Below are 26,951 nucleotides of genomic sequence, written 5' to 3'. Positions count from 1 at the left end.
TTGTTGCTCCTTGATATTTGAATTGTTTCTTTCTGGCTTCTTGTAAGATTTTTTCTTTTGCTTGGAAACTCTTGAATTTTGCAATGATGTTTCTTGGTGTTTTCCTTTCTTGATCGAATGCTGCAGGTGTTCTATGAATCCTTTCAATGTCTATATTGCCCTCTTGTTGTAGGACTTCAGGGCAATTTTGCTGAATTATTTCTGTTAGTATAGAGTCCAGGTTTTTATTAATTTCTGGTTTTTCTGGAAGACCAATTATTCTCAAATTGTCTCTTCTAGACCGGTTTTCTTGGTCTGTCAATCTCTCATTGAGATATTTCATGTTTCCTTCTATTTTTTCAGTCTTTTGGCTTTGTTTTATTTGTTCTTGTTGTCTTGAGAGATCATTAGTTTCTACTTGCTCAATTCTAGCCTTTAGGGATTGATTTTCTGCTATAATCTTTTGGTTTTCGGCCATAAGCTTCTGGTAATCGGCCATAATCTTTTGGTTTTCGGCCATAATCTTCTTGTTTTCGGCCATAATCTTTTGGTATTCCTTTTCAATCTGGTCATTTCTTGTGTTCAATTTGCTTATCAGTTCATTTGGTTTCTGAGCCTGGCTTTCCAGCTGCAAGATTCTACCTTTTAAGCTGTTATTTTCTTGCCAGATCTCTTCCATTTTCCTCAAAATCTCAGATTTGAACTCGTCCATAGCATGTGAGGAGTTTTCCTTATTTGGGGAGGGTCTGGATGGTTGTTTGTTCTCCTCCTCTGTTTGCTCGGTTGTCTGGATTTTCTCTGTGTAGAAGCTGTCGAGTGTTAAAGACTTCTTTTTTTTGTTATTATTCTTTCTCTTCTGAATTTCCTGTAACTGGTTAGCCATCATTAGCCCAGCAGCTTCTCAGGTTTATCCTCGCTCTCAGTGTCTGTCTGAGATCTATTGGCTCCTGAGGTCTGAGTTCTAGTTTTTTCCAAGGTCAAGCCCCCTGGTGGATTCCCTTGCTTGATCCTCTGCAGGAAGTTTCTTTACAAGTCTCAGGGCGCTGCTTCCACAGTCGTATACCCATCTGCACTGGTTCCCCACTTAGGCTTTAGTTCCTGGCTGTGTTTGCCTCCACCCACACCTCTGCTCAGCCGGCACCCACGCCTCTGCTCAGCCGGCACCCACGCCTCTGCTCAGCCGGCACCCACGCCTCTGCTCAGCCGGCACTCTGCGCGCCCAGCGTCCACTCTCTGCTCCCGCGCGCTCAGCTTTCGCGTGCGTTCTTGACTTAATGGGGTCCTAAGTCTTGCTGCTCTCAGGAACAGGTCCCGGAGCTGCTGATGACTCGATGGGTGCCCCAAACTTGCTCTATTTCTTTTTAGCTGGGTTCGAAGCTATAGGTGAGTGTGGAGGGGGTGGGGGTGGGGCGGTTGCTCAGCTCGCGATTTAAGGAGAGCCCTTTTTAGCCTGGAAATGTCTCGATTCCACGTACCTTCCACGCTGTGCCCTGTTGTGGGGTTCCTCCGTTCGTCTGGACTTGTTTTTATGTCCCCTTGAGGAGTTTTGTGTGTTTCGGTCAGGAGAGGTTAAGAGCTGCTTCTTACTCTGCCGCCATCTTAACCCGGAACCTTGATCTGTCAGTTTCTCATTGAGATATTTCATGTTTCCTTCTATTTTATCAGTCTTTTGACTTTGTTTTATTTGTTCTTGCTGTCTTGATAGATCATTGGCTTCTACTTGCCCAATTCTTGTCTTTAGAGACTGGTTTTCTGCTATAAGCTTTTGATTTTCCTTTTCAGTTTGGTCTGACCTGTTTTCCAGGTGTTTGATTTTGGTCTCTAATTTGCTTATTAATTCTTTTGATTTGGGGGCTTCTTTTTCTAATTGCCCAATTCTAGCCTTTAGAGACTGGTTTTCAGCTACAGTCTTTTGGTTTTCCTTTTCAATCTGGTCATTTCTGGTCTTTGATTTACTTTCCTCACTTTCCAATTGTGAAATTCTGCCTTTTAAACTGTTATTTTCTTGCCAGATCTCTTCCATCTTTCTCATGATCTTAGATTTGAACTCTTCAAGACCTTGTGACCCGTTTTCATTGTTTTGGGGAGATTTGGGTATGGTTAATTGTTTGTTCTCCTCTGCTGTTTCCTCTGTTGTCTGGATTTTTTCTGTGTAAAAGTTGTCAAGTGTTAAAGGTTTTTTCTTCTTCATCTTTCTCTTCTGGTTTTCCTGATGATTCTGGCTTGCCATATTAAGCTGAGTTCCCTCTCAGCTTTATGCTCGCGCCCAGGATCTGTCTGTGCTCTTTAGACTCCTGAGATCTCAAGTCTAGTTGTTCTGGGACAAGCCTCCTGGTGGTCTCCTTGCTCATTCTTCTGCCTGAAGCTCCTTTAACAGTCTCAGGGAGCTGCTTCCACAGTCAAGCACCCCATTGCACTGGGTCCCCACTCAAGGTCCGCTCCTGCACTCAGGATCATCCCCTTCATCCGCACCTTAGTCCGCGCCTTAGCCCGTGCCTATGTTAGCCCCTTCACCTGAGCCTGGGCTTAAGGTCTGTGTTCAGAGTCTGTGAGTTCTTTAGCCTCTTGGGGGGTCTTATGTCTTGCTGCTCTCAGGAACAAGCCCTTGTGAGCTGCCAATGACTTAATGGGTGCCCCAAACTTGCTCTGACTCGTGTGCTGGCTTTGGTGCGGTAGGTGGTGTGGGGGTGGGGTAGGGGTTACTCCGCTCGTGTTTTCGTGAGAGCTGTTTCACCCCTTTATAGCATGGAAATGCCCCAATTCCACGTATCTTCGATGCTGAGCCCTGTTGTGGGGTCCCTTCTTTCCTCTGGATTTGTTTTTATGTCTTCTTGAGGAGTCCTATATGCGTGGGTTAGGAGAAGTCAAGCAGCTGCTTTTTACTCTGCTGCCATCTTAACCTGCACTGTTCTTAAATGCCCCTGAAATCACCTTAAGAAATAATTACAGGGGCAGCTGGGTAGCTCAGTGGAGTGAGAGTCAGGCCTAGAGACAGGAGGTCCTAGGTTCAAACCCAGCCTCAGCCACTTCCCAGCTGTGTGACCCTGGGCAGGTCACTTGACCCCCATTGCCCACCCTTACCAATCTTCCACCTATGAGACAATATACCGAAATACAAGGGTTAAAAAAAAATAATTACATTCTTCAGTTTGATATAGATACTGAACATAAAAGTTATACAAACTTAGAAAAAGCACTCTAGAAATTTTTTGAAAATATTCAAATGGACAGACATTATATTAAAACTCCTAACAAAATAAAATACAACTGAGTTGAAATTGTTCTCTTCTAGTTAGTGAGAGGATGAGCTTTTTATCAGTCTCAAAAGGGACCTTACTCAGGGTTGGTACCACTAGAACTCCCAAGGGAATTACAAATGCCAGCTTTTGGATATGGTTCAGGGAAAAATCTAAAAGGGAATGAAAGGGAGAGCAAAAAGGATACTTAGCCCAGTTTAGTAGTCTTCAGAGTCCAGAATGTCATAAAGGGAATTCCAGGGTGGGAAAATCATCTCCAACAGCAGCCTCTTAAGCAGCTTCATCCATCAGAGAAAAATAATACTCAAAGGTAGAAGCTGAATTAAATTCATCTTGTGTTGTAGGAGAGCTTGAGATAAAATACCCGGACCTGGAAGAGTACTCCCTGAAGAATGGCAGGGTCCAATGATTATATTTAAAATAGAGAAATGTATTAAGTTAAACACAAGTGGAATTATTGAGTGAATGACTGGGTGGCAGATATAGGTGAAATATTGCCTCCCTGAGGAGATGGGATAAATAGATTCTTATACCTTTTTGATAACAGGGCCTACATGACTAGAGATGGGGTGATGGAATGATGTGATATTACATGACCAGAGATGCAGTGATGGGATGATGTTTTTAGGGACTATGTGCCCCAAGATAGGGTTGTATGGTCATACCCTATGCCTCAAAGACAAAAGGGGGTGAACTGCCTAGTTCAGGGGATGATGAGAAATCTGAGATACAAAACAGATGCTTCTTAGAAACAAACTGGGAGGTGCCTATCTGTGCTCATCAAAAATCTGGGAGAGGCCAAAAGGAGTATTGCTCTCAGCTCAAAGTCACCTTCCTAGAGTCATTACTTCACAAATGCAAGCAGAAAATGAATTTCTTGTGTACTTTTTGACCTAGGATACCTTTGGGGTTTTAGGGTATTTAGGGGAACCCTGAATCCCACGCCACTACCAGACTTAAAGAGGAAGAGATAAATAGAATCTACCACAAAAAAGGCAGTCTGGGTTTAATAATCTTTAAAAACACAAACAATTGTCTATGCAATGATTGCACTCTGGAAATTTACATTAAAATCCCCCCAAAATGGGCTGCAATGAGTGGCCTTCTCTTCTCTGCAAAGCAGAATCCATAAGGATTTCCACAAAACACAAAGATTTAACAGGATTAGTAAGGAAAGCTTAAGATGACCTTTAAATCAGAATAGATTACTTTCATTACAATGGCTGTCCATCCCCATTTCTTATCTTTTCACTCCACTCTCACCAGTGGCTCCAAGAAAAGATGCCATTAGAATCAGCCCCACCTCAAACATCTCTCTCTTTTGCTAAAGCAGAAGCCAACTTCCTAGAGGAACTTTGGTTGTTCAATGAAAAAGCTCAGGGTCCTTCTGCATTCATCACAAAACATTTCCCCAAATGCTTCTTGCACATTTGCAATAACCAGTCAGGTCTGCATTTTACCAAATTCCAATTACTTTCTCATGTGCCAGAAGGAATGTGTGTTAATCAGAAAAGGTGGATATTCTCTAGGAAGAATAAGTAATAGCTTTAAAAATGTGAAAACACAGCATTCAAGTCAAAAGCATTAATAAATATAATAAAAATGTATCTTGTTACTGGGATCATTAAAAAATTAACTGCTGTTCACATTCAATATTTGTCCCATTCACCATGCCAAAATTGTAAAGGAAAACACTAAAACATAAAGGAAGGAATCCTGGACCTTTCCTTTGGCTCCTGCTGAAGATTCTGACACCTGGACCACAAGCTCCTCAATTTTCAGCTTTGGGGGTGAAATATGTAACTGAAATACCAGGGCGGTATGAGTTGGATATTGATGGGTTCAGGGAATGGCTCTAAATGGTTACTCAGGGCCAATAGCAGAAGATAGCACAGGTTTGGGAAGGCCAAAAGAAGATAGGCGAACAGACCCAGTTCAAGCAGATGTAGCAAACAGGGCTGGTTTGGTTTATTAAAGCAAAGGAACCTAGGAAAGGGAATTAGTGGGAAACCTTCAGAGAAATTGAGTTACACTGGTCCTTACCTATTGTTATATTCGTAATCTGGGAAGAGATAGATGCCACCTTGAATGACAGGGAAGGCAGTTGGAAGACACGGAATGTTCCCAGGTGCCATGAGCCAGGGGCAAACATCAGTTGGCCCCACGATATAAATACCTCTGACAGCCACTTTGAAGGGGTCTCTCTGGGTTCTGGAGGTCTCTAAACCTCTAAAAAGTGGGTGGTGAAGGGAGATAGGGAGGTCTATAAAGAAGAGGGTAGGGATTGATCTGAATATTTCCTGAAAGACTGTGAGAGCTAGTGCATCATCAACACTGGTAGTGAGAAAGCTGAGAGAATAAGAATCACCAACACAGCTGCATCAATAGCTTCCCTATTCTCTAGCTTGGCTGTGGCCAGGCTGGGCCAGAGGTAGTGGAGAGAGTAAAGCTCCAGCTTCCACCTGAATAATAGCCTCTAGTCCTGATTGTCAAGTAGTTATAGATAGTAGGTTGATAAGGTCTCCAATCCCCAATCCTTACCCCATTTATCCTTTCCCTGATTATAGATAAAGAGAGTTTAACAAGTACCTTCCTGAGTGGTCCCTGTATCACAACCCTCGGGGAGGGAGTCAAACGCAGTCAGATATCAAAGGTAATCCAAGGCAAATCAACAGCCCTATATTAATCTATCCAACCCCAGGTTGGATCTGGTAGGGTTACCCATCTATCTAACCTCTCGAGAGTCCTCCCTGGGCAACTGTTAGAGAGAGGGAAAATTATAACAACTGTCAAGGGTGATTGGAGTTGGTGTTCCTCCATCATCTACAGCTGAGGAGAATACAGATAGATACATTCACATCACTGTATATCTATATCTCCATAGGACCCCCCTTTTGTTTATAACACTATCTACCTGAAGACCTAGTCCATAATATAAATAAACTTCTCTAATCCAAACCCCACTTGGATGGTAACAGAGGTATTGAGTTTGGAAGTTAAGCAGGACAGGGCCCAGGATTCTAGATTTGGATGGTATCTGAGAGTCCAATTCTTGAGACCCAAAGCTGGTACTATGTGCCAGGCACTGATCTAAACACTTGGGATACAAGAGGTGTAAAAGCCAGTCTGTGTCCCTCAGGTAGCATATGATCTAATGGAAAAGCAAACTCACCCACAAATACCTATAAAGAATGTACTATATAGGATTAATGGGAAATCATTCTTGAGGGGAGCCACTAGGAAAGAGGTCTGGGAAAGGATCCTCATAAAAGATGGAATCTGAGTGAAAGCAGAAGGCAGGGAAGCCAGTAAACAGAGTAGAGGCAGGAGGGGGAGCATCCCAGGCAGAAAAGAGAGCCACAGAAAGGTCTCTGAGGGGGAGGTCCGTGGCTTAATGGATAGAGTGCCCAGCCTGGAGATGGGAGGTCCTGGGTTCAAATCTGTCCTCCCAGTTGACTGCTCCTTATCCCTCTTTTGCCTTGGAAACCATACTTTGGTATTGATTCTAAGAGAGAAGGTAAGGATGGTAAATGGCAGGTACATATCTGGGCTTATCAGCTAAGAACACCGAGAGTAGATGCTCACCAAAAGCTTGGGGAAAGGCTAAGGAGACGGAGCTCTCAGAAACTCCTTCTGTCCTAGAGCTTCTGCTGCTCTGAGGTCAGCTTCCTTCAGCCAGCACTGCAGGGGGATTCCTCACGTACTTTGTGACCTGGGGGGGGGGGCTTTAGAAATTTGGGGTCTCCAGGAAGCTTGTTCCCCCATATTATTATAATTAATCTTGGAGACATGTTAAATTAATAATTATTTATGAGAGAGAAATGACCAGCCTACATGGAAGGTCTCTGATTTAAGCTGTAGAGGCAGAATCTTAAGCTCTGCCAAGTAGAAGTGAGCCTGTAAAAAACGGCCTCAGAGCTAAACCCTCCTTCCCCCTCCTCCTTCCCTTGCTCGATATTTCCCTTCACACAAGCCACCTGCTGCCCATCCCGAATTTCGCCTCGCCCCCTCCCTCCTGGGTTCTGGCTTTGGATCGCAGGAGCATCACCACCTCCTGCTCCCCCTCCACAGTTCGGGGGGGGGGGGGGTCTTCAGGATTACGTAACGTTGAAAATCACACACTCACGTTTGAAACGTCACAGCGCCTCCCCTCCCCCCATTGGACAGAGAGAAGGAGGAGAATCTTGCATTAGGAGTATTAGAAAAGTCTGATTATATGGAGGAGGAGGTGGAAGAGGAGGAGGAGGAGGAGGAGATTTTTGCCCTGAAAAAGCAGCTCATGTGAGCAGAATCCCTTTTCCTTCCCTTCGCCTCCCCATCTCCCTCTCCCCCCTTCTAGGGCTGCAAAGTCCCCCTCAAAAAGTACCAGAAACTAAACTAAACTGACCAGGCTGTAGCCAGTTAGTCTGAGGAACACTTAGTGCACGGCCCCTCCTCCACCAGGGCTTCAAACCCAGGGGACCAGGAAGTAGGACTACATTTCCCAGAATGCCAGTCAGGCCCTCCTCCAAGCCTCGGCACTCCCATTGTGGAAGACTCCATTTACCAGAATGCCTGTGACCTGACTTCACTCAAGTCTTGGCACCTCCCCTGTGCAGGCCCAGGGCATGCTGGGAATCTTCTGAGGCCAATCTCAGCTCCTGCCTGTGCTTTTTGGGGACTTTCCTCCTTGAGTGGGCGAGGGGACAGTCAGTTCTAGAGGTGCAGCCCAGGCTCCCTGCTCTGGCACCGGAGACTTTCTGCTGCTCAACTCCTGGGGGGGGGAGGGGGGGAGAAGACCCGGGGGGACCGGGTGTGGGTCACTGAGCCTGGGAGTGTGGAGGAGAGGGAAGAAGGGGGTAAAACTGTGTTTTGGGTTTTTTCTTGGGCCTCTGTAGCCCCTGCCTGGTGAGCCAGCCCAGCTTCCTGACAGACACAAGCTCAGTCCTCCTGTGGGGCACATTGCATCAGGGGAATTGGCATTGTGTCCCACCCTTCAAGGGATGACTCAGGGACAGTCTCTGCTCCTGACCTCCAGGTCCTGGGGTTTGGACAGGTCAGGCCTGGCAGGGAGGCTTTGAAAAAAGTTTGGGGTGAGATCAGATGAGGGCACCGACAGGAAAAGGTGTGTGTTCAGCAGAAGAAAAAGGACGGGAATTCCAGGGGAGTCCTATAAGGTCTGCTTTTCAAATATTATTAAACTATCAGGAACCCAGTGTGCACTTAACATATGGAAACTTTAGGTCTTTCCTTGTCCAATTAGAATCATGTACCTAGTCCTATAGATACAAATATAAGCAACAATGCCTTTTGGGGAATAGATTTCTCTACCTCCAGGTACAATGATTCCACAATTGAATTAACTTACAACAAACTAAGTCATGTCTTACAGTTTGCATGATGTTCCTACATTTCCTTGGCAACTTGCTCAGATTATAGACATTTTCTATCAAAGAAAAAGCAGATACAAGAGTATAACCACATTAACACGGGTCCTTTAGACATCAGACTCGGTGGATAGAGTGATTCAATACTATTTGACTTTAGGTAAGAATCAGAGTGCTGTCAATTAGGGAGTAATAATTCCACTTTAACCCAGAACAATAATCATTTGGAAAACATTCCTATTTAAAAGGAAATGAAAAAGTGGAGATCCTGAATAAAAAAGGGATCCTACTGTCATATGTGCCAAGAATCATCTCCTTGACTTCTGCCAGTTAAAGATCTTCAGTGAGTGTTTGGGATCACATTCCTTCTGAGTAACTGATGGCTTTTCTCTGGAAAGGTGGATTACTGATTTGATTATCAATGATCCATCAGACAATTATACCTGAACTCTACTCAAAATGTTATTTACAATTCCAAAAACTTTGACCTCAAATGGCAAATCTTAACACACAGCTTAGAGCAAAAAAATTTTCAGGATTCACACACAGAGAAGAGATTTCATTCTGTTTTATTTGATTTTGTTTAAGATAGAACTCATCCTGGAATAAAGATTAATTCTTACAAATCATTACAATACTAAAGTCAAATGAACACATCCTTAATGATCTCATTTCCTTATTTAGAAATCCTATAAATCAAACAAGATGTGGTTTGGCAAGTCTGATTGCTTTGCCCACTCAATTGACTTCTTAAAGTCTTATAAGTTTACAAAGAAAAAGTTTTCCCCGTTAACCTTTCCATTCAATAATCACCCCCTTTTTATTTTCTTTATTCTCTCTTTCCATATTTTAGTCCTCAGAGAATCTCAATGTTCCATACTGGATCTAATTGATAGCATTTTACCCCAGACTATCACAATTTATTTAAATGAAAAATTTCAGGCACATGGATGTGTTCCCCTTCAGCCCCTCCAGTGTTTTCATTTTCGTAGTGAGAAGCACATAGTTCTTCAATTCCAATGAAAAGAATTGCAAAATAGATAAGAAATTCAGCAAAAAACTAATAGTAGTTGGCTATTTCCCAATTCATATGCTTTTTTTCCCTTTCCTTGAGCCAGAAAAAGTTAAGAAATCTACAGACAGTTTAACTTTTTGTTTAAACATGTGTTTATATTTTGAGAGACAAGGTGCACTTGCAAATCTCAAATTCTCCCTTATTACTTCATCAGAGGGGTGGGACTTTTGCTCAGTCCCAGAAATCAGCCAACTGCATCATGAGCCTTAATTCTTGGATAGAATGGACTGAACAGTAGGGATTAGGTCCCCTATCCCTTCTACATCTTCCCCATTCCCTCTTATTTGTTTGTTTGGAAACACTATATGTGCCAGCAAAAAACAAAACAAAACAAAACAGGAAACTAGTGAGTGCCAACTAACTAGACAATAGCTAAGAAAACTGTAATGGATAAATGCTGACAAATAGTGAGGAAAAATGATGAGCATTAGTGTAGCTACCATTACCTACAAAATAGGGTTTTTTGCGGGTGAACCCTCAGAAGGGAAGTTAGAGATTCGGAAAGATGGGTGCTGGGGTTTAGAGATAAGAGAGAGGGGACAAGAGAAAGACTCAGAGATAAGAATTGCAGCAAGCATAAGTCTATCAGCGAGTAGGCTCTAGGTGGAATTGAGCTTCCACATGATAGAGCATACTGATTTTCATTTGGGGGTAACAAAAAGGAAAAGGGGGGAAGGAAGATAGGTAACATTCTGAGGTAATCATCACAAGATAGAGTAACCAGATCCTAATAAGATAGATGTAGCTAAGGCTCAGAATAGGAGTTCCTATGACCTAAGACATCTGAGTTTGTCTGGGAGATATATGAAACCTTTGTTGTTGGTAAATAAATATACTGAGATATCTGGTCAGTCTTCCTGAATGTAGCCTCAGGACTGGGTTACAATTAGACAAAGTTAAGAACTTAACTCAAGGTTACAGAAACCAATTATTAGAAATATCACAAGAGTCAGCTTTTGAGCACCCCTAAAATATTATCAAGATTAGTACATGCCTGGACTCCTACAATCAGGATTCCAGAGAAAAAATTATTATTGTAGTATTTTCCGTATAGTATGAAATTTAGAGTGTTTAATGACACTGTGGGACAGTCAATGAAGACTGGGCAAAACATCTTTCCTAGACATTGAATCTTATCTTCAGCATTATGTGTCCATGTAGGTATACTCAAGGATGAGGTCAAGGTGAAGCTCTTCCTGTAATCATTCCCTGTACACCCCTTCATTCCAGAAAGAATGTTGTTCACTACTGATCATACAACTCTTATACTTTATATTGTCTAGAGTGATTTGAATGAACACAAAACATTTAGTCAGGTCTTTGGATGATGACAAAAATTGATCCAGAACTAAACTATCACTCTTTGCAAATGATACGATGGTATACTTACAGAATCCTAGAAAATCAACTAAAAAGGTAGTAGAAATAATTAATAATTTTAGCAAAATTGCAAGATACAAAATAAACCCACATATATCATCAGTATTTTTATATATTCCCAACAAAAATCAGCAACAAGAGTTAAAAAGAGAAACCCCATTTACAATCAGTCTAGACATTATAAAATATTTGAGAATCTTTTTGCCAAGACAGACACAGGAATTATATGAACACAACTACAAAACACTTTTCACACAAATAAAACTAGATCTAAATAGTTGGAAAAACATTCATTGTTCTTGAGCAGGATGAGCTAATATAATAAAAATGACAATCCCACCCAAATTAATTTGCTTATTCAGTACTATACCTATCAAACTACCAAAAATCTTTTTTAAAGAATTAGAAAAGATGATAACAAAGTTGATCTGGAAGAACAAAAGGTGACCAAGGGAACTAATTTAAAAAAATGTGAAGGATGGTGACGTAGCAGTACTAGATCTTAAACTGTGCTGTGAAGCAATGATGATCAAAACAATATGGTACTAAGAGAAAGAAGGATCAGGGGATCAATGGATTAGACTTAGGGTAAATGACCTCAGCAAGCTAGCATTTGATAAACTCAAAGATCCCAGCTTTTGGGACAAAAACTGTTGGGAAAATTGGAAAATACTATGGGAAAAATTAGGTTTAGATTAATTTGTCATACCTGAAACAAAAGATAGGGAACATTATAAAAAAAGAAAATGAATAATTTTGATTATATTAAATTTAAAAGTCTGCATCAGTTCTCAAGTCTTTCCAGTGTGTGGATAGAATTTGCTCCCTAGGACTCTCTTGCCCAGCATCCCATTTGTGTGATCATGCTGAATGCATAGACTGTGTGCGTAAGTACACACAGGATAAAGTTTTAATGTGACCCCTGCCTCTCTCTCTTTCCCTGATAAAGGCTGCAGAAGCTGGCTTTGAGCCAGGCTGGAGAATTTACTCATGTGGTCTTACTTTAGCTAGATAATTAGGCTTTATACTTCTATTTTTTTTTACTTCTTCTACTTCAAGTGGTTATTGATAAACTTTATAAAATTAATACTTGGAATTACTGATATTAAATCTTATACCAGGTTTTTCTGAGCTCCTCCTCATTAATGATAAAACAATAGGAACTCATTACAATCATATGCCACCATTTGCTCGGCCATTTCCCAAGTGATGAGTTTCCTCTTAATTTCCAATTCTCTTTTTAGCCCAAAAAGTGCACCTTTAAGTGTTTTGTATTTTTAATATATATTTTAGGCCCTTTTGCTTTTTGTTTTTTAATGCCCTTTGGACATAATTCCAAAATGATCTATTCAAGAATGGCTGAAATAGTTCACAACCCCAAAAGTTCATTCCTTTTTCAATCTTCCCACATCTCCAACTTTTGTCACTTTCCTTCTCTGTCATAATAAACAGTCTAATATATGTGGGCTGGTTCCTCAAACTTGTTATCATTTGCATTTCTTCAAATGATAGTGATCACCTCCTCCTGACAAAGGCAAATAAACTTGAGCACATACATTACTTTTTTTATCCACTAAGAATTCCCTGATATAAAGAGATGTTCTCTGGCTGAAAGCCTTCCTATAAAAAAACCATCTGGAACTGGTCTGTTCAGAAGACGTTTTCTCATACTGAGCTCTGGACTCTCCATTTCAATGTCTTTTTTCATTCATGACAGGAATATCCAAAAGGAATTTTTTAAAAACCCTTACCTTCCATCTTGTAATCAATACTCTGTATTGCTTCCAAGACTGAAGAGTGGTAAGGACTAGGCAATGGGCAAGCCACTAGGCAAAGGACTTGCCCAGGGTCACACAGCTAGGAAGTGTCTGAGGCCAGATTTGAACTTAGGACCTCCCATCTCTAGGCCTGATTTTCAACCCACTGAGCCACCCAGCTTCCTGCCAAAAGGAATTCTTGCATGGAAATAAGAGATGATTGTTGTCTGAAGGTCTTACCACATTGATCATATTCCAAAAGTTTCTCTCTAATGTGGATCCTCTTATGTTAAATAAGCTAAGAGTGGCAACTACAAGCTCAGGCTCACTTATGAGCTTTCTCTCCAGTGGGAATTTTCTCATGTACAGCAAGCTGGCCTCTCTTTCCACATTGTTTACATTCATAAGGTTTGTCTCCAGTGTGGATTCTCTGATGTCTGATGTCTAACAAGATGACTGCTCTGAGTGAAAGCCTTTCCACACTGTTTACATTCATAAGGTTTCTCTCCAGTGTGGATTCTCTGATGCTTAGCAAGAGAGTACCTCACAGTGAAAGCCTTTCCACACTGTTTACATTCATAAGGTTTCTCTCCAGTGTGGATTCTCTGATGTACAGTAAGATTGCCCCTATGTATGAAAGCCTTTCCACACTGTTTACATTCATAAGGTTTGTCTCCAGTGTGGATTCTCTGATGCTTAGCAAGAGAGTTCCTCACAGTGAAAGCCTTTCCACACTGTTTACATTCATAAGGTTTGTCTCCAGTGTGGATTCTCTGATGTACAGCAAGATGGTTCCTCCCTCTGAAAGCCTTTCCACACTGTTTACATTCATAAGGTTTGTCTCCAGTATGGATTCTCTGATGTGCAGTAAGAGAGTACCTCACAGTGAAAGCCTTTCCACACTGTTTACATTCATAAGGTTTCTCTCCAGTGTGGATTCTCTGATGCTTAGCAAGAGAGTCCCTAACAGTGAAAGCCTTTCCACACTGTTTACATTCATAAGGTTTCTCCCCGGTGTGGATTCTCTGATGTACAGCAAGATTGCCCCTATGTATGAAAGCCTTTCCACACTGTTTACATTCATGAGGTTTGTCTCCAGTATGGATTCTCTGATGTATAGCAAGATGCTTCCTCCCTCTGAAAGTCTTTCCACATTGTTTACATTCATAAGGTTTCTCCCCAGTGTGGATTCTCTGATGTACAGCAAGATTGCCCCTATGTTTGAAAGCCTTTCCACATTGTTTACATTCATGAGGTTTGTCTCCAGTATGGATTCTCTGATGTATAGCAAGATGGTTCCTCCCTCTGAAAGTCTTTCCACATTGTTTACATTCATAAGGTTTGTCTCCAGTGTGGATTCTCTGATGCTTAGCAAGAGAGTCCCTCACAGTGAAAGCCTTTCCACACTGTTTACATTCATAAGGTTTCTCCCCAGTATGGATTCTCTGATGTACAGCAAGATTGCCCTTATGTATGAAAGCCTTTCCACACTGTTTACATTCATAAGGTTTCTCTCCAGTGTGGATTCTCTGATGTACAGCAAGATTGCCCCTCTCTGTGAAAGCCTTTCCACATTGTTTACATTCATAAGGTTTCTCCCCAGTGTGGATTCTCTGATGTACAGCAAGATTGCCCCTATGTATGAAAGCCTTTCCGCACTGTTTACATTCATGAGCTTTGTCTCCAGTATGGATTCTCTGATGTATAGCAAGATGCTTCCTCCCTCTGAAAGTCTTTCCACATTGTTTACATTCATAAGGTTTCTCCCCAGTGTGGATTCTCTGATGTACAGCAAGATTGCCCCTATGTTTGAAAGCTTTTCCACATTGTTTACATTCATGAGGTTTGTCTCCAGTATGGAATCTCTGATGTATAGCAAGATGCTTCCTCCCTCTGAAAGTCTTTCCACATTGTTTACATTCATAAGGTTTCTCCCCAGTGTGGATTCTCTGATGTACAGCAAGATTGCCCCTATGTTTGAAAGCTTTTCCACATTGTTTACATTCATGAGGTTTGTCTCCAGTATGGAATCTCTGATGTATAGCAAGATGGTTCCTCCCTCTGAAAGTCTTTCCACATTGTTTACATTCATAAGGTTTCTCCCCAGTGTGGATTCTCTGATGTACAGCAAGATTGTCCCTATGTATGAAAGCCTTTCCACACTGTGTACATACATGAGGTTTGTCTCCAATGTGGTTTCTCTGATGTACAACAAGATTGCCCCTATGTATGAAAGCCTTTCCACATTGTTTACATTCATAAGGTTTGTCTCCAGTGTGGATTCTCTGATGTATAGTAAGATTGCCCCTCTCTGTGAAAGCCTTTCCACACTGTTTACATTCATAAGGTTTCTCCCCAGTGTGGATTCTCTGATGTACAGCAAGATTGCTTCTATGTATGAAAGCCTTTCCACATTGTTTACATTCATAAGGTTTCTCTCCAGTGTGAATTTTCTGATGTATCACAAGATTTCTCCTCCGTGTGAAAGCCTTTCCAAATTCTTTACATTGATAATGTCTCATTCCAAAGTACATTATTTGATACGAACCAAGCTCAGACTTTTGACTGAAAGGTTTCACCCTTTTATTACTCATAGAAAGTATCTCTACATGTTTACTCTTTGGATGTCTTATGAGGTCTAAACTCGAGCCATGGGTGATTCTTCCTCGGTTACCTTGATACATCAGCATTTCAGGAGGTTTCTTATGTAACTGATTAAATCCTTCTTTTTCAGGAAAGCATTTGGTGTATTCACTATCCCAACAACAGTCATTTCCTGAGGTCAATTTCATATACTGATTTAGAACTGAATGTTGGCTGAATTTCTCTGCAATTTCATCAAATTCACAGCCACTCTTTCGATTTTTATTTCCCTTGATATTAAAGTCACAGATTTCTCTCAAAATGAAGTCACAGGGTTCCTTATTCATGCTTCCTGGAGGGCCAGATCCTTCCACCAAAAGGCTCAGTTTTGTAGAAATTTCCTTCACTTCAAAATTAGTCTCTGCCTCTGAAAAAAAAATCAAATAATTATATAAACACACGCGGAATATAAATTCTTTGCTCTGTAAGCTAGAAGGCAAAAGGCAGGTTCAGACTTTAGAACCCCAAGAAGCCCAGGGCTGTTAGGGGTAGTTAGAACCAGACTATATAATTGGGGTGGGGTGAGATCCCCTGGCAGAGAAGCTTATTCTGAGTTTGGGTCTTCGATGGTGGGTGGTCTGATCAAGACATTGAACCTTAGTTGATCCATACCAGGAGCTCCATAAGCCTGCTATTCAGTTACCAGCTGTTTCAGTCAATCCCCACTTTGGCCTGCTTCCTGCTGCAGTTATTTTATCACATCATCTCTTAAGATCTTCAAGCAACATCTGACAACATCCTACTAAAGCTTGTTCATTTATTTAGTTTAATACTTAAGTCATTGGTTAGGAAGAGGGAGGTAACACTGCGAAGAGGCCTAGCCTTGTTAGGAGTGAGGCCAGCCTTTGGCCTATCTTGATTAGTTAACAAAAATTTCCCTTTTACCTCACCTTTCAATCCTTTTCCCAATCAAGCTTCCCTTAGTAATTAAATAAGTTACTTATAGTTTTAATAGCTTATTGATTCTATAATTGATAGGCCATTACATCATCTCTCACCCTGATAGAACTCTCCTTCACTCCAAAGTCTGGCAATTGGAAGAGACCTCCATTAGTGGGGGTCCTTGTTGATTTTAACATATATCTTTGTTGGTGGATCACATCCTCAGCCAGGAACATCCCTTCTAGTTGAAGATGACCTCATTTCAACTAATCCATCAAGCTGAGAATTAGATCAGATCCTCTCAGTGAAGCAATTGTTCTGTATTCCCCCTATCAGGACCTGCTTAACCAACCTTTTGTGGGAGACTTAACAGCTAGTGGCCTAAGAAGTACCCATCCCCCAACACAAGGCTTGAGTGGCTGCAATTCCAACAACCTGCATCATCCTTACACCTCTTTCCTCTGATGACAATAAGTAAACAGATTTTTATTCTCTTTCCTAAGGCCAAAAAAAGTTTTCAAACTTAAACAATCAGAGCCAGACTTTGGATACACCATTTGGTCATAACCACAAGATGGAACATTTTATAAATACTTTCACATACAATAACAATGAAATCTCACAACAGATCTATGACACAGATAGCACCAAGATTCTCTCATCATACTTCACAACTCATGCCATTAGTAAAGAATGGAGAAGTGACCTACCTCCTTGCAAGTAGATTACAGCTCAAACTCTGTGTCTAAGCACTCTTTGTTGAGAGCATTGAACGATCTTTGTCCGTTGCCCTTTCTGTCTTTCTCTTAAGTCATTCTTTGATAAATCTTATAATTTTGTCAATCTCAGGTATTCCATTCCCATCATTATGGATACACTAACACATGGTCATTCTTGGTAAATTTTATATCCTAAGCTGAGAAGCAATTTCACTCTTTTTAACTCTCATGCAGTAATTTTTAAGTGGAATATGTGATTTCTTCATTTATCTACAGATGCAAAGCTATTATGTCATTCAGTGCAGACATACTCAATAATCATCTTATTTTACAATCTACCATATAATATGTCTCATTCTCTATGCTGAATCTATCATCCATCTCTCAGGAAATAAACAGTATAATTCAGGGTTGGTCTGCCAGCCCCCAAGCCCAGCCTTCCCTTCATGAAAACAGATAAAAGTCTTTTGAGGTAACAGCTCTTATACATCTGCTTTCATCTCGCTGCCTTTGGGTCTTTTTTCTCTAGCAGCCATAGTGATTCCCCTCACTGAAAACAGGAGGGAAAAATAAAAAAAATTGGTCCTCTTAATGGAGGGGGGCATGCAAGCAAGGCCTCTAGAATGGTTTCTGTTGTATTCTGTATCCTGCAGGAGGATAGAGATCATGGAACACATTTGCAATCAGAAAATTCCATCTTTATCTATCTCTTGTAAAAGAAGGATAGCCACATTCCCTAAGTTTTTTAACCTCTTGTTACTTCAGTTGCCTCAACTATGAATTGAAGACAATAAGAATATCAAGCTCACAGGGATGTGAATTTGTAAAAATTGTGAAATTAATGATAATTCTGAACTCCTTTACCTAGTAAAGGACATAGATCACATATTTTTAAATGTTTATTGAAGGATTTCAGTCATAACAAATTAAGAAGGTATTAAAAATGTATTCAAAAGCTGATGCCAATGAGCAAAGTGTTCATGGATCAAACAAATGCAAATATGTATAATACTTCATATGACTGATTTCTGAATCCTTAAATTGGATGGGGTTAAAATTTTGTTGAACATAAAAATAAAGCCTCTATCAATATCTGCAGTCTAAAAGATGGCAGTCAAATTGTAAAGATCTTTTGAAATGTCAAAGACTTACACTTAACATCTGAAAAAGTGGTCAGCCTCTGAAAAGGGCTTTGACCAAGGTTGTGGGAAGGCAGAAGTTTTACAGTGGTCAGCTAAGACTTTCAAATTATTCTTCCTGAACACCTGGCTGTACAATTGTGTTATTCCCTGTTTCATTATCTTTGTAACTGGACTTGTAATATTATGTAAAAACCTTTGCTTCTTCCTTTGTTTAATGGAAACCGAGAAAACCCCCTATACTAAAAAAGGTATAATAAATGTGGAAGTGGGTTCAGTCACAGATGTTCCCTGACATGCCACACTGAAACTATGCTACAGATTTCTCTGTCTCTTGTATGTTTGTTATATATATATTCCCTTCTCTAGTCCTTAAACCCAATCCCCATTGTTTTTCCGGTTTTGGCTTCCTTCCTCAGGTGATTAGAATTCACAGCAGGATATTTGGAGAGACTGGACCTCTTCACTTATTGCCTTCTCTTTAATTCCTATCACCAGGACTGGAATGTGTGGGAAGAATGAAAGAGGAATGAGGATAAACTTGCTAGACTAGGAAGAATTAGGGGCTTATAGTTTCATATTTAGATGAGTTATAGTTTCATACTTCTTTTAAAATTTTATTCCCATATTGTTTATTTTTAGAAGTAAATAATTATATAAATTATATATAAAGCATTTATATAATGTTTATATATACATAATTATATAAAACCACTACTTCAAAACAAAAAACTAAACAAACAAGTGACAAATTGTAGGCCTTCATCTGCATTCCAGCACTAACAGCTCATTCTCTGGAGGCATTCTTTGTCATAAGTCCCTCAAAATTGTACTGGATCATTATATTGCTGAGTAGCCAAAGCTATCAAGTTGAACATTCCATAACATTACTGTTATGGTCTAATTTCACAAAGATACAGAACTAAGTCAAATCTATAAAAACAAACCAAAAAAAAAACCCAAAACAAGCTATTCCCCAATTAACAAATGGGCAAGGGATATGAATAGGCAGTTTTCAGATAAAGAAATCAAAAGTATCAATAAGCATGTGAAAAAAGTATTCTAAAATCTCTCATAGAGAAACGCAAATCAAAACAACTCTGAGGGACCACCTCACACCTAGCAGATTGGCCAATCAGACAGCAAAGAAAAGTGATAAATGTTGGAGGGCATGTGGCAAAACTGAGACACTAATATATTGCTGGTGGAGTTGTGAATTGGTCCAACCATTCTGGAGGGCAATTTGGAACTATGCGCAAAGGGCTTTAAATGAATGTCTACCCTTTGACCCAGTCATACCATTGCTGTGTTTGTACCCCAAAGAGATAAGAAGGAAAAAGACTTCTACAAAAATATTCATAGTCGTGCTCTGTGTGGTGGCAAAAAATTAGAAAATGAGGGGATGTCCATCGATTGGGGAATGCCTGAATAAATTGTGGCATATGTTGGTAATGGAATATTATTGTGCTTAAAGGAATAAAGAAATGGAGGAATTCCATGTGAACTGTATATAGGTGAAAGTTAGTGGTTGGGCTTAAATTATGTGAAATAACATAGTCACCGGAGTTTTTATATCTCAAATCAGAAGTTTATTTACAAAATAGAGTGAAAACAATACAGTAGAGAAATGTGAGAGAGGTTAGAGAAAATACCTATACTAGTCCTCAGCCAGGAGGGCCTGTAATGAGTAACTACTGAAGCCTCCTCCAAGATGGAAGCTAGTCTCTTAGGAAACTAGGAAAGTAGTTAGCCCTTTTCACTCACCCAATGAAGTAGCCCAGGAGTCAGAATCCAAGTTCATGCCACAATCCAAGCCTCAGAGTTCAGTGAAGTTCCCTCAAAGACTATCTTCTGGAGATACTCTCTACTAGACTCAACTTCACCAGACTGACTGCTCAGGGATTTTGTGACTTTAATGGTAGTTTTCTATAACTGCCCCTCTTCATAGGGGCCAATCAGTTTCCAAATTGTCCAGCCCTGCCCAGGGACAATGTCTGTGGGATTGAGTTGTCCCCTCTAAAGGTGTCAATTCTCCTCCTAGGATTCACACATTTCTGAGTTGGTATCCAGTTTGGATTTGCATGTTACTGAGTTAGCAAGTGGGTTGCAGTCTTCCTTTTGGAGGTGCAAACTCCTGCAGTAAGAGTTTCCTTTATTTTAGGATTAAGTATGGGTGTATTTGCTTTTGTTGATTAATTCAAAAGCAGACAAAGGAGAGTTAATCCTGTCCACAAAATCTAGTGAGATACTAAGCAGTGGTATTTAAGTTGTTAACCAAAGTTTTAACTTGGACTAGGCAAAAAGAATAAAGGATTCCCTTTTCACAAGTGTGAACTCAAAGAGAACCAAGAATTCCCTTTCACAATCCCCCCCTGTGATTCTGTGGGAGACTAGTCTCCCCAATGAATCATTTTACATAACCATCATGTATCTCTAAAAGATCTTCTAGCTAAAGGTGCACACAATATTTAATAGTTAGAGATAAGGGGGAAATAAAAGAGAGAGTGCAAACCAGTATTTGATAGGCACATTGACAATAAGCCAATTAGGGAGCAATCCCCCATGGCACAAAAGTTTACATTTGTTATATTGAAATTCTGGGAGTTGGGAGTTTCACCGTTGATTGACAGGTGAAGACCATTGGACATCAGAATGTTCCCAGAATCCATGAGGACAGGGGAGAAAGCGGTTGGCCAGGGGGGGGTATAAATACCCTGGCAACCCTATCTTTTGGGTCCTTTCATTTTCCTTGGACCTGAGATCTGTGGACCCTGGTCTATTGGGATTTGAGACTTGCTTGGTTCAACCTTGCAAGAACTCCTGTCTTGTATCTGATTAACATTGCCAACCTGTACCCAGACCATCAATCCTCCTATTCTACTGTCCCCTAGATATTTAGGTATTCAATTCATCTGTAGATATCTAGGTACCCCGGGGCCCGGGAGAGATCCAGGAAGTGGGCAGGAGAAGAAGAAGAGGGTGGAAAGGGGTGGTTCCTGAAGATTGTAAAGGCGTAACATCTGGCAAGAAGAAGAAGCTGAAAGACATCAAACAACAGCTTGCTTGCTCTGGTTTGGCTGTGCCAGGCTGAGCCAGAGGAGCTAAACAAGCCAGAATCACTCACTTGCCTACAGCTCTGAAGGATTACTATTATCAAAATTAGTTTAGGATTTCCCTATTCCTCTTCCCATTCCCTAATACTCCTTCTTTGCTAAATATAGATAAAGCTATTTAAGTACCTTCCTGGAGTGGTTGTTTCATCACTTCTCTGGGAAGGGAGCAACACAGTCAGATAAACGTGTCCAAGGCTAATAGAGCCCAATATCCACCATCCATCAACCCCAGGTGGGACCTGAAGGGAATACTCATCTACTGACCTGAGGGATCCTGCCTGGGAACTGTTATAAAGGAGGGAGGTGTTATAACATCTATTCAAGAGTGGTAGTATTCAGTTTACCCCTCTCTATCTCTATCTACCCCATTTATTTATAACACATTCAAAATACCTGTGTTCAACCGCCCCACAAAGTTCAATGAGTTATACTCCAAAATTAGTGCTGGATCTTCTGATGCTGTGGAGGTTTACCTCAGGCATCATCATGATGTCTTTTTCAAACAATTCATCTTCTAGATTCAAAGAGTTATCGAGCTCTTTCCTGAAATGTTTCTTTCCCAAAAAATTATAGAATCCCTATGGTAATTACACAATCCCCCTGAGAAGGGTGTTGCAAACCCTTATGACAATTATACAATCCTCCCTGAGGAAGGTATTGACCAACATTAGGATCAACTTGGGATACACTGTTAAGTTATGGGGTATAATCAATCAGTTTCAATAGAAGCTGCTATCTTTACATGTGAGCAGTAAATCAAGAGTTCTTTTCTTCAATTTTTTATAGCTGTTGGAGTGGTTAATAAGACTTGAAGTGGACGTTACCAGGAAGGTTGAGTTGCTCTAGTACACTGGAAGTACTTTATACCATGTCTCCTGGGTTTTTTAGATCAAGAAATGAAAAGTCTATAGGTCCTGCTTGTTCTGCAGTTCCGGATTCACAGAGTTCATGCAATTTGTTCTGCACTTCTTGTATATATGTAGCAATAAAAATACCTCCCCCTAATAATGATGTATATGCAGGAGAAAAAGGTTTACCTTGTATAGGAGGATTTGGTTGTTATCCCCAAACAGGAATAAACCTGAGATAAAACTGAATTAGTAAAACGACTTCTCCTGTCCAAATCAATATGTGCATGCAGGCCAAAATGAGGAATAATCTCTTTTAAGAGTACCCTGGCAACAAAAGGCACTGAAGCTCCAGCTGTAGGAATGCTTCTGGCCATCTGGTCAGCTGATCTACTATGACCAGACAAAATTTATAATGTCCAGCTTTTGGCATTGTAATAAAATCTACTTGCAGGTGTTCAAAAGGTGTATCAGCCAAAGGGTGCCCACCAAATGCTTTGCCACACAAAAGGCATGTTGGTTATATGCTTGGTAGGTGGGGCAGGCTGTACATACCTTAGAGGCTATAGTGGTTATACCAGGGGCTATCTATTCTCTTTTAAAAGTCTACAATGTCTTGGGTGCCAAAGTGACTGTTTTATGCACACCTTGGCATATTTGATGATAAAAACTTCTAGGGTGCAGGGATTTTCCTTCAAACGACACCCATACTCCATTAAACTGCTTACTCTTAAATTTTTGCTTCCATTTATCCACTTCTTTTTCATTATAGGAAAGTGATAAATCTGATTCATTATTTATTGTTAAAGTTAAAATTAATTCAGGTCCTTCTACAGCTGCTAGTTTTGTAGTAGTATTTATTGGTCGTTCCCCCTAGAAACAGGGTCAGTTCCACCTGTATGGGCAGAGCAATGAACTACAGCCAAGGCTTTGGGTAGCTGGAGAGTAGAAAGAACTTCATTAATAATTTCTGCTATAGTTTTTCCAGCTGAGGTTAAAAATACTCTCTGAAGCCATAACATACCACTACATGACAAATTCCAAATGCACATCTAGAGTCTATGTAAATTGTTGCTCTTTTGTCTCTGGCAATTATACAGGCATGTTTTAAAGCTATAAGTTCTGCACCTTGAGCACTTATATTGAACGGCAATGAAGCTGACTATACAGTGGAAAATTCTGTAACTACTACAGCTCCAGTGTAATATATACCATCCCTCATCAAAGAACCTTCAGTGAATAAAACTAGATATGTGTTGTCTAAAGGACTGTCCAGGAGATTATCTTGAGGCTTTTCAGACATGGACACTGAAGTTTCACAGCTATGTAAAGGTTCTTTTCAAACTGGCAAATCAGGAAGGTGCCAGGGTTAAGAGTTGTACAACATTTGAAAGTGATATTTCATTGCTCAATAAAGTTATTTCATATCTTAGGAGTCTTTGACCCGAGAATGTCTGTCTTCTATGTATGAGCAACAATGCTTTTACTTCATGTGGGTACATAATTGTTAATGGGCATCCCACTACCAAGTCAGACACCTTAGTTACTAAAAAAGCTGTGGCAGCTACGCCTCTAAGGTATGGTGGTGCTCCTAAAGCTACAGGGTCTAGCTGGGCTGAATAATAAGTAGCAGAATGCTGAACCCAACGTTTGGGTTAAAATGCCTGAAGCCACTCCTTTTTGTTCATGTAAGTATAAACTGAATGATTTATTATAATCTGGGACACCTAGAACAGGGGCAGACAAGATAGCCTGTTTGAAATCTGACAGAGCTGATACATGTTCTGGTTCTAGTCTAAGAGGTTTGGTGACTTAATCTTTTAGTGCTAGAAGGGGTTTAGTAATTCCACCATAGCAAGAGATCCATTGCCTACAAAATCTGTTGCTCCTAAGATTGCTCTTAACTGTTTCTTAGTAGTGGGAGCACTTAATTTTTTAATATCTTCAATGCACTTAGGAGAAATAGAATGGGAACCAGCAGTTAAAATGAACCCTAAATATTCCACTTTGGGGAGACATCATTGAACTTTTGCCTTTGAGACGTTGTGGCCTCTCTTATGTAATTCTAATAGAAGATGTATGCTATCTTCTTGGTATGCTGCAGCATGTGGTGAAACCAAGAGCAAATCATCCACATATTTAATTAAGTGACTATGTTTAAATTGAATATTATCTGTATCTTGGGCCAAAATTTGTGCAAACAGCGTAGAGTTTTCCACAGACCCTTGTGGCAATTGACACCAGGTCCACTATGAACCTTTCTAGGTAAAAGCAAATATATTTCTGGAATCCTCCTGAGTTGGTATTAAAAAAAATGCTGAGCACAAATTCATTACAGTAAAGTATGTGGCTGTGCTGGGAATAGAAGAAATTGTGTTTGTGTTTTCAACCACAGGGTATCTTTTTATGACATGATTATTTATGGCCCTTCAATCTTTTTTTTTAATTTTAAACATTTATTAATATTTATATTTTAGAAAAGTTAACATGGTTACAAGATTTATGCTCTTACTTTCCCCTTTACCCCCCGACCTCCCCCCTCCCTTGGCCGATATGCATTTCCACTGGTTTTAACATGTGTCATTAATCAATACCTATTTCCAAATTGTTGATAGTTCCATTGGTGTGGTACTTTCGATCCCCTATCATGTCCTCATCATCCCATGTATTCAAGCAGTTGATTTTCTTCTGTGTTTCCTCTCCTGCTCTTCTTCATCTGAATGAGGGTAGCATTCTTTTCCATAAATCCCTCAGAATTGTCCTGGGCCATTGCATTGTTGCTGGTACAGAAGTCCATTGCATTCGATTTTACCATAGTATATCGGTCTCTGTGTACAGTGTTCTTCTGGCTCTACTCCTTTCACTCTGCATCAATTCCTGGAGGTCTTTCCAATTCACATGGAATTCCTCCAGTTTATTATTCCTTTTAGCACAATAGTATTCCATCACCAGCATGTACCACAGTTTATTCAGCCATTCCCCAATTGAAGGCACACCCTCGTTTTCCAGTTTTTTGCCACCACAAAAAGCGTGGCTATAAATATTTTTGTGCAAGTCTGTTTATCTATGATCTCTTTGGGGTACAAACCCAACAATGGTATGGCTGGATCAAAGGGTAGGCATTCTTTTATAGCCCTTTGAGCACAGATCCAAATTGCCATCCAGAATGTTTGGATCATTTCACAGCTCCACCAGCAATGCATTAATGTCCCAATTTTGCCACATCCCCTCCAACATTCATTACTCTCTCCTTCTTTCATTTTAGACATTCTGCTAGGTGTGAGCTGATACCTCAGAGTTGTTTTGATTTGCATTTCTCTAATTATTAGAGATTTAGAACACTTTCTCATGTGCTTATTGATACTTTTGATTTCTTTACCTGAAAATTGCCTATTCATGTCTCTTGTCCATTTATCAATTGGGGAATGGCTTGATTTTTTATACAATTGATTTAACTCCTTACATATTTGAGTAATTAGACCCTTGTCAGAGTTTTTCGTTAAAAAGATTTTTTCCCAGTTTGTTGTTTCCCTTCTGATCTTGGCTACATTGTTTTGGTTTGTACAAAAGCTTTTTAGTTTTATATAATCAAAATCATTTATTTTACATTTTGCAATTTTCTCTAACTCTTGCTTGGTTTTAAAATCTTTCCTTTCCCAGAGATCTTTCAAGTATACTATTCTGTGTTCACTTAACTTATTTATAGTTTCCCTCTTTATATTCAAGTCATTCACCCATTCTGAATTTACCTTGGTGTAGGGTATGAGATGTTGATCTAAACCTAATCTCTCCCATATTGTTTTCCAAATTTCCCAACAGTTTTTGTCAAATAGTGGATTTTTGTCCCCAAATTTGGGCTCTTTGGGTTTATCACATACTGTCTTGCTGATGTCACTTACCCCAAGTCTATTCCACTGATCCTCCCTTCTGTCTCTTAGCCAGTACCATACCATTTTGATGACTGCTGCTTTATAGAATAGTTTAATATCTTGTACTGCTAGAACCCCCTTCCTTCGCATTTTTTTTCATTATTTCCCTTGATATTCTTTATCTTTTATTATTCCAAATGAACTTTGTTATAGTTTTTCCTAATTCAGTGAAAAAGATTTTTGGTAGTTTGATAGGTATGGCACTAAATAGGTAAATTAATTTGGGTAGAATGGTCATTTTTATTATGTTAGCTCGTCCTACCCATGAGCAATCAATGTTTTTCCAATTGTTTAGATCTAGTTTTAATCATTTGGAAAGTGTTTTGTAGTTGTTTTCTTATAATTCCTGTGTTTGTTTTGGTAGATAGATTCCTAAGTATTTTATATTGTCTAGGGTGATTTTAAATGGTGTTTCTCTTTCTACCTCTTGCTGCTCTAATGTGTTGGAAATATATAGAAATGCTGATGATTTATGTGCATTTATTTTGTATCCTGCAACTTTGCTAAAGTTGTTGATTATTTCTACAAGCTTCCTAGTTGATTCTCTAGGATTTTTTATCATCTGCAAATGATAAAAATGATCATATCATCTACAAATGATAAAAATGATCATATCATCTGCAAAGAGTGATAGCTTAGTCTCCTCATTGCCTATTTTAATACCCTCAATTTCTTTTTCTTCTCTAATTGCTACTGCTAGTGTTTCTATACAATGTTAAATAATAGAGGAGATAATGGGCATCCTTGTTTCACTCCTGATCTTATTGGAAAGGCTTCTAATTTATCCCCATTGCATAGGATGCTTGTTGATGGTTTTAGGTATATACTGTTTATTATTTTTAGGAAAGGTCCTTCTATTCCTAT

General features: G+C 40.0%; 1 protein-coding gene across 1 annotated transcript in view; it reads right to left on the bottom strand.

Moving 5' to 3' along the window:
* Nucleotides 1-13,239: 13,239 nt before the first annotated feature.
* LOC123240726 (zinc finger protein 850-like) overlaps nucleotides 13,240-26,951 on the bottom strand; it is a gene marked incomplete at both ends in the record, with an annotated part of 90,614 nt that continues 76,902 nt past the window's right edge. Inside the window, one exon of the mRNA XM_044668444.1 lies at nucleotides 13,240-15,272. Coding sequence (XP_044524379.1) covers nucleotides 13,240-15,272 — 2,033 coding nt within the window. The remainder of the gene's footprint in view (nucleotides 15,273-26,951) is intronic.

This window comes from Gracilinanus agilis, chromosome 3 (genome assembly GCF_016433145.1).
Source record: "Gracilinanus agilis isolate LMUSP501 chromosome 3, AgileGrace, whole genome shotgun sequence".
In the NCBI taxonomy this organism is placed as follows: Eukaryota; Metazoa; Chordata; class Mammalia; order Didelphimorphia; family Didelphidae; genus Gracilinanus; species Gracilinanus agilis.
This window is presented reverse-complemented; position numbering and strand designations above follow the sequence as displayed.